The sequence below is a fragment of the Siniperca chuatsi genome, linkage group LG16 (assembly GCF_020085105.1).
Source record: "Siniperca chuatsi isolate FFG_IHB_CAS linkage group LG16, ASM2008510v1, whole genome shotgun sequence".
Taxonomy (NCBI): domain Eukaryota; kingdom Metazoa; phylum Chordata; class Actinopteri; order Centrarchiformes; family Sinipercidae; genus Siniperca; species Siniperca chuatsi.
This window is the reverse complement of record NC_058057.1, coordinates 20,118,109-20,126,717: the sequence shown is the minus strand read 5'-3', so window position 1 is coordinate 20,126,717 and position 8,609 is coordinate 20,118,109. Positions and strand designations below refer to the sequence as shown.

General features: G+C 37.6%; 1 protein-coding gene across 3 annotated transcripts; it reads left to right on the top strand.

The window, feature by feature from the left end:
• The first annotated feature begins 3,769 nt into the window (after nt 1–3,769).
• On the top strand, nt 3,770–7,241 carry LOC122862768 (protein yippee-like 5). Of its 3 annotated transcripts, none has more exons than XM_044168416.1 (3): nt 3,770–3,987; nt 4,541–5,203; nt 6,007–7,241. In XM_044168416.1, the coding sequence occupies exons 2-3, from the start codon at nt 5,063–5,065 to the stop codon at nt 6,238–6,240; spliced, it is 375 nt and encodes a 124-aa protein (XP_044024351.1). In that variant the 5' UTR covers nt 3,770–3,987; nt 4,541–5,062; the 3' UTR covers nt 6,241–7,241. The 3 variants fall into 3 exon arrangements, with proteins under 3 accessions (XP_044024351.1, XP_044024353.1, XP_044024352.1); XM_044168418.1 differs by having other exon boundaries at nt 3,777–3,987; nt 4,992–5,203; nt 6,029–7,241; XM_044168417.1 differs by having other exon boundaries at nt 3,779–3,987; nt 5,032–5,203; nt 6,029–7,241.
• The last annotated feature ends 1,368 nt before the right edge of the window (nt 7,242–8,609 follow it).

The window sequence follows — 8,609 nt, the reverse complement described above, 5'->3', positions numbered from 1 at the left end:
AAAAAAGCATTTAGTGTAATGTTGGGAACAAAGTTGAGTTTATGAGTACAGTATATTTCAGAAGAGGGTGGAGAGTGGGTGTCCAGTGAGCTGCTTTTGTGACTCCTTTCTGAACCTTCTGGGGGTTGTTTCAATGAAACATTTGTATTTACGTCCACTTAATTATTTGGAAACAGTGGAGGAGACCTGAAAAACTTCTGCTCAAAGTGTTACTGTGCATGGAGATGATGTATTGCTTAATATCTTTATATTGTCATCACGACAACATAGGTAGAGAACTGTGTTCTTTTTTACACAACAGTGATGCATCAGTGTTGTAATGCTTGACTATCTCTTATCTCTCCTCTGATTAGAGATGTGATAGATGGCCAGAAGGGCAAAGAAGTTCAGAAACTAACTAAACAGATTTTTTTCTACTACTGTCCTTATGCCGTGATTTACAGACACTAATACTGCCTCTAATCCTGCCTACATTAGTACTGTATTAAATCACTTGGGCAGTTGTACACATACACATAGAAACACATACACATTTAGATGAGGTTCATTCTGTTCTGAAAAATGTACAGTCATGATCTCTCTATTGTGTCCTTCCAGCAGATCTTGAATGCTGCAGAATTATGAACAATGTCATCATGATTTCCATAATCCAGATATGAGGTCAAACTGCCTTTACAGTCTGTTATCTTCCGTCAAGGACATTAACTCTGCTGATGCATGGCTTTTATCGCCCCGATTTATGCTAATCTTTGAACAGGCTTAGTTGGGCAGAACAGTTTGTCCTGCAGTTACACTTCTGCATATGCAACAACACCATGATAGTCATCCTCACTGTCTGTACAAACAATTAAAAACTGACTTGACGTGGGATTAAAGCACAATCTCCCTTCTTTGTCTCAAGAAAAGGTGCAACAGACAGGATTTCATTAAAGATCTTAAAACATTTGACCACAAACAAGGCTGGTACTTGTTTAGAAGCCTGAAACAGAGAAAAATATTTTTCATGTAAGCTCCTGTAGCTGGAAAAGGGTGAGGAGAAGATGCATGAGAAAAGTGCTCAGCTATTTATCAAACTGCTAAAAGTAAAGTCCTTCACTTGTATTCCTTCTCCCAAACTTAAGAATCAAAGCTATTTATCAAATTTCTTACAACTTAAAAATGCTCTGAAATTTAAGAAAATTTTCAATTTCATCCCTATTTTTAAATGTATATACTATAAATATATTAGAGATATTTTAAGGATTTAACAAAAATTAAATGTTACATATGTTTTTGCTGATTTCTTTCAAAGAATGAATAATATGGCAGATGAGGGGAAATCCTTGTATGTGATGGAAAGAGTACTCCACTGATTTAGCATTGCACTTCTGTAACGGAGTCACAATGGACAGGTTAAAGAAAGTACCAGAATCAAAATCGATGCAGCAAAACCAGAGATATCGTCTTTTTTATTCCACACATTCATCCTTGTCAAAACCTGGTGCAGACATTACCCACAATGCAACTTGACTGCTGTCATTGCTAGTAACGGCTAACATAGCCTCGAGCTGCTAGCCTCAAACAGATATGAGGAGCTATAGAGGGGTGGTGAGCTAACATCTTTCTAACTCCAAACCTCCAGATTTTTTTTCAAACTTGTAGTCTTCAGACACAACCGACACTGACTTAAGTGACATCACTTGAGGCAATTTATCAGATTTAGCGGCAATTCCTCTGAAGCCACAAAAGGCTTCATATAACTTTTTTCACACACAGTAGTACACCCAAAGACCTGTGAACTGACTTTAATGTGTAAAATCAGTGGAGTTCCCCTTTAAAAGTTACTCTTACACATTGCTGTAAGTAGGATTAAGTTGCTTGATAAGTGTGTCTTATTTTTCACACCCAGTAAAGAATTGTTTTTGCTCTAAATTGGCACTTTGGAGCATTCTTAAGTGAATTCTTGGAAGTTTGATCAATTTGGTCCCTGGAGTAAAATGGCTAGTGGAAGGAGTGAATGAGATGCTTCAGTAATAAATCTGACAGGGAGACGTCAAAAAAAGATGCTTAATAATCAGTTACATTTAGAAAGCAGGAGGAGATTGTCAGACTTATGAAGTAATGGAGAAAGCAGTCAAGACTTTGAAGGAGCCTCTGCATGGAAATGTGAAGAATCAACTGGCAGCTTTGAGAAGAGCAGGAAGTCTTCTGAAAAACAGCAGAATTAAAGAAAGAGTTGGCGTAGCTTTCTACAAAGATTGACTGAGGTTCATCCCTCAGTCAGTCTTAGTGGCCCCTCTTTATTAAAGTGAAGTATCAAAGGGGGAAATAGAAGAAACAAGAAGAAAGGGTGTAGGGAGAGAGCACTGCCTTCATATCCCACCAACTGGAGCAATAGACCACCAGATGGATGTAACTGATCACTGCTTTTCTGGCTGCTCAGCGCGCACAAAGAGAGATCTCTATGTGGTATTTTGGGACATTGCTAATGCCTTTGGCTCACTGTCACATAACTTAAGGTGGGAGGATTTGAGGGTTTTGAGCAATCTGGTGAAGACATATTGTACGCCATGGGAGGATACAGTGTATGAGGCATTCAGTATGAAGGCAGAAAGCTTACTGAGCTGGTAGAGGTGGAGAAGGACATTATGTGAGTTTGGATTAAAAGGGTTTGTCGTCAAGCCTTTAGGATTTTCTAGTACACCTGTCTTTTATTTGGATACATGCCAAATATCACCAGGTAAATCACAATCTTGATTTTGTTAATCTTATCCGCAAGGTTAATCTGTTACTTGATTGTAGCATTTTTTATAGGACATGATGATAAGTACCTGACTGTATATTGATGTCTGGGTAGCACAACTGAAAGTGTGGCCTCTGGTAGCCTTGATCAATGCTAAATTGGTCTATAATATTTGATAACTAGCGCAGTATGTGCGCTTTCTCCTGCTTTCTTTCTCTTCTTCCCAACAGGCTGTTGAATCTGGAGAAGTCACCATGGCTGTAATGTGTTTATCTCTCTGCAACATTAAATTAATTAAACACACATGAATATTCAACATCTGACAAACCAGGGACTGATCTTAAAGGATAAGGCTGGCATTGTTCCATATATATTCCTATTGACAAGAAATCCCATAAAAAAGACCAAAACCAACAATGTGTTGGTCCATCTCTCAGTACTCTCTGACATCCAAAACTTTTTCTTCTCTTCTTTAGGGTGGTTCCATACCGAAATCTCAGTCAACAGGTCAGTTCAAATCAACTGACTTATTTTATCAGGAAATTCCACTCATTGCTTTCAAGGGAGTCCTGGGTGCATAATGAGGGTATCTTGGAATTAATTTAACAATACAGGTGCATGTATGATGAGAGGTAACCATCCTGGGAATTATAAATCCACCATTTGTGAGTTAGTACACCAATGTTTTTAAAAAATAAGCACAAAGTTATTGCAACATCTAGTCCTATGGATCAACTCCTTGGTGTGTGTACGGGCGTGCTCTGCTGCTCTCTTGTGGTCATTTAGAGCTGCATTAAGCTACCAGAGATACACGGAAATACTGGGGAGACTCAGTATTCAAAATAAAAGCAGACTTTGTAATTGAAAAGAAAAGCTGGTTGCAAGCATGTAGGTGTGGACTCTAGTCTTCAGTACAGACTCTACAAGTTTAAGATGATGACCATTATGATTATAATAATTATTATTAGGTTGTTAACATTTAAAACGGCCTTGACGCAATAAATGTTTATAGCGGAGATTTACTTTGAAGGTTTCAAGCGGAAGATGTCGTTCTCATTGTCGCTAGCTTGATTAAAGCAAACGCCATTGTAACAGGCTGCATCGACTGCTCTCCTCTGAGTCGAGTTTAACAACAATAACAGAGGAAACGGGGAGCTAATCACTCGAGAGTAAAGACATACTGGTGAATAAAGACACCTCAAAGAGAAAAATCTACGTTTCTTCTCCGAACTGCTGTTCCGCTAGCTAGCTAACGGTATTACGAGGTGAGAAATTTGGCTAGGACTAAGCCGTTATTTGGCCTATTAAGTTAGCTGTTATGGATACCTTTGACATTTTTCCTAACAGAGCTTTTGTTTTCTGACAGGCTATCAAGCAGACTAGTGTTGCTTTTTTGATTTCATAAAACTTACAGCTTTTGCTAGTTTATGACAGGAAGCTATCCCACAGTGACATTTTGTCGTTGTCTTTTGTTTAACCTCGTTATTGACATACCTGGCCTTAGTTAATGATGCCTATAAATCCCAGTTATTTGAGTGTGAAAGTCTTAAATGGTACTATTTTCTTTATAGCAAAATTAATGTATGGTTAGTTTGTGTTGCAGAGGCAATATGACATGCATTTCTGAACAGATAATGGCTGTAAATACCTAACATTTCAACAATGAATGCAAATAAAACAGTACCCTCAACAATAATTATTTAGCATTACATAGAATGCAAAATCATTATAATACATTACTTTGACTATACATTTTTTACAAGCTGACATGGTCTGTCTCGTTTTTTTCCCTCACTCCTTAAATGTCACACTTTTTAGAAATTGGGTGTCATAGAAAAAAAGAAGTGGATATGGATAAAATCCTGTGTCACGGTGTATGTAATTTTATGTCCCTATATCGATATATATTTGGATGTTATTAACTTTCTGGAAAACCAATTGAGATTTTGTTAAAAGGGTTAATGGAAAAAATTATCAGACTGGAATGTCTTTGGCAAATCCAGCAAATTAGATACCTGAAAAAACAAGGTACTTTATCACAATGATGCAAAACGCATGTAAAAATTCAATATTACCATAAATCAGCCCTGGTAATTGATTTTGCAACATGGCTCAAAATGGACTAATACAACCAGAGATATTAAAGGGAGAGCTAACACAGTATAAATGATCTAGCAAAGTCATCTCACAGTATACATCATCGTATTGCTCACCCATAAAAAGAAAATACAATTTTCTGTTTTTGTATTTACTTGGTTGGGTCGTACAGTGCCTTCAGTTGCTTCAGAAATGTGTGTTACATCATCTAGCAAGGCTAAACCTGCTGGTGGTTAAGACGAAATGGGGCGGATCTTCTTGGATCACATTGGTGGGACTCGCCTCTTCTCCTGTGCCAACTGTGACACGATCCTGACTAACCGGGCTGAACTCATCTCCACACGCTTCACTGGAGCCACCGGCCGAGCTTTCCTGTTTAACAAGGTACCTGCACATCACTTCCTTCACCTGGATCATGGATAACAACAGTGTTGCACGTGTTAGTTTAACTGATCGGATCATGGTTAAAATACTTTAACAGACATCTCAGGATGATAAAGGATCACCCAGAGTCAGATAGCAATTTCCACTGTAGTAACACTGTGATGTATGTATAGCTCTGCTGATATTAACCAAATTGTGTTATCCACATAGTGATCAGTTTCTCATTAACAGATAGTAAGACATTTCCTCATTTGCTGTTCTGTGCTAGTAAGCATTTCAAAAGCAAGTGGCCAAGTTTCATGCCAACACAGACAAGCACACAATAGTCCTGATTAATGATTGATGATGTTATTGGATTTAAGAATTAGCATTAACATAACTTTGGAAAATGTTTTAAACAAAAATAAGAGAGATAAATTGGTCCTAATTTCAACAATACAAATAGCATTTATGGATGGATGACTGTGGACGTCATTAGAGCTGATACAATTAATATATTAATCGATTAGTTCATTGATTATTTTGATAGTAGATTAATAGTTGCAGTAATTTTTCAAGCATTGAATTTCTTTGGGTACATTTCAGACTAAACAATTATCAATATATCAATAAATGTAAATAATTGTAGTTGCTGCCCTAAATGTCATTTAAATTAATTCATTTTGTAACTACTGGGCCTCACCTATCAGACTTTGAAATGTTTTCTAAAATGTGCTTCTAAAATGCTAAAACTTGCTGAAATTTGCTTGGAAAAACCTAAAAATCCTAAATCCTAGAAAAGCAACTAACTGTTACGGTGACAGATATGTGACTGCTGCCCTCCAGGTTGTGAATCTGCAGCACAGCGAGGTGCAAGACAGAGTCATGCTGACGGGAAGACACATGGTGCGGGACGTCAGCTGCAAGAACTGCAACAGCAAGCTAGGTTGGATGTACGAGTTCGCAACGGAGGAAAGCCAGCGCTACAAGGAGGGCCGTGTCATCCTGGAGAGGGCGCTGGTGAGGGAGAGCGAAGGCTTCGAGCACCTTCCCTCTGACAACTCCTGAGTTCACTTCTGTTGCCGTTACGATGCTCAACCCGTGCATACTACAGCTTTTCCTCCAGCAGCAGTGCATGGACTTGCATGGACAGTGTGCCATTTGTGAGTAGACCTACACCAAAATAATATCACAGGATGGGTCTTTGTGGGAAGTTTAAACAAGAAGTGGTGGACATTTTCCCATAACTTTAAACATCTAAGAATTTCTTCTATGATGGGTAATAATACCATTGCTTCTCTACCCATTTAAAATCGCCAGCAGTTTCAATATGTGCCCAGCAGGCTGTGATGTCCGTAAAAATGTGTTGGTGTGGTGGGATTTTGGCTGCTGTCAGAGGGAGAGAGGATTCACTCCTGCTGCCCAACAAGAAGCTCAGACAGATAAACAGATTGTTACGTAGAGGTTCGAATAGTCATTAACGGCATTGGTGAATTCTGACCAGTTAAGACTGTTGATTCTGATTTAGTGAAATTAAATCTGTTTGCATAAAGAGTTAGTCACTAAGCAGTATGCTGCAATACGTTCCTGTCCTGATAAGTGTTCAGTGTGACACTATGCCAGAAATCCTTTATTTCAAATAAGTATTAAGTTACTTTTCTTTAATGTTAGATGCACCGAAGTATTCCCTAGAATAAAAGAGCATTATCAAAGTAAAAAATCCTGTAATATTAATGTTTATCATCTTGATCATTTTCTTGATGTTATTATCACTGAACCAGGTATCAGTTTTGACCTGTTTTGATATATGATGATAAAGGTGATCAGAACATGTTTCACAGTGATGGGAAAAAAGGCAACTTTTGTCTTTCGCATTTCAATACACTGTTGCTGCAAAAGTTCATTTTTAGCCATTTAATTTAACAGATTCACAGTGATTTCTTCTCAATTACTCAAATATTGAAATTGACTGGTGGCAATTGGAAAATTATTTGAACGAAACAAATTATTTGAACATGTTGATTTGTTTTCTGTCAAAAATAAATACATTCAAAGAGTATTTATTCATTTAATCTGTTTTCTTGCTGTATATGTCTGTCCATATTCAGATTTAAATACTGTGTGCTGCCTGAACTATTGCAAAATATATATTTTTATTTATTAGTTGATTTTTCAGTGCATGTTAAAGGAATGTGAGATCTGATGAGTCTGCCTTACTTCTATGCCGCTCACCAGTATTTGTATTGTTAGCCTATTTATTTGTTGGTACTACTGGCCTATACTGTGTTTTTATTAAAGACCTAACCCGTATCATGGACCTCCGGTGTCAGGGAGGTCACACCGTTCTAGTGATGGGAATTACAGCTTTTTGAAGGAAGCCGGATCTTATGGCTCTGTTCCTTTCCGAGAGCCGGCTCTTTCGGCTCCCAAACGGCTCCTCATTTAGTACCACTTCTGCAGGTCACTGCCTAAGTTACTTTCTTATTTATTGCAAGAAATAAATGTGCATGATTCTTCATTTGCAATACATTGAAACATTCTGTCATATTGATGGTTAAAAAGTGGGAAAGACTATTTATTGTAGCCTATAACAAAAATAATACCCTACTAATGAAATAGTATGGTTAATAAATAATTACACAACTCTATATAGACACAGACAGTATACTTCAATTTAATTTGGATGATATAATATGAAACAAAAAATATATAATACAAATGTAATTTGTTCATCTTTATCACAGTCTATTGTCTTCATGCATTTCTTTTCCCGCAATTTAAATGTGCTCCAAGGTTGGGGGGGCTGGCTCCCATCGTTCACCAAACCAAAAACGCTACCTGTGATTAAGTAGAGGATTACATCTTCAATGGTGTTTTTAGTGACCTACAGATGTCTACCATCTGTCCGGGATGGTAAAACGTTTGCAAAACTAATGTTAAAATCCAACATTTCCGCCGAATGTGCCGCTCCACGCAAACATTTTATCATTCCGGGCAAACGTTTTATCATTCGGGGCAAACAGTTATCATTCCAGATAAATAGTAGATATATGTGGGACCACTTGACTTTTAAAATACAACTCGCTGTTTGATATCAAGTAAAACTAATGTTTTCATTCTTCCCCTAAAGTTTGCGTGGGGAACGTTATGTGACCGAATCGTAGAGTAACATGCAGAGTGGTGATGTCACAATAGACATTCAGCAAACCGACGGAATTTTGAGGCGCTGAAAACAAACACACAGTCCGAGAGGATCTTTTGGTTAAGGTTAATATGGTCTTATTAAATCTACAGCAACTAGGTATAGATGTTAATTTCTGCTGGATAACCAGCACATGTTGGAATAGAGGAGAATGAGATTGCAGATAGGCTTGCTAAAAATGCATTGAACAAAAATGATAACGACATTTTGGAAATTTGTTTTGGG

What these genes read in the sequence shown, in the direction of transcription:
- LOC122862768 (XM_044168416.1), top strand. Translation starts at nt 5,063, where the DNA reads ATGGGGCGGATCTTCTTGGATCACATTGGTGGGACTCGCCTCTTCTCC. An exon ending in GAGCTTTCCTGTTTAACAAG is followed by an intron (nt 5,204 to 6,006) that starts GTACCTGCACAT and finishes TTACGGTGACAG; the next exon opens with ATATGTGACTGCTGCCCTCC.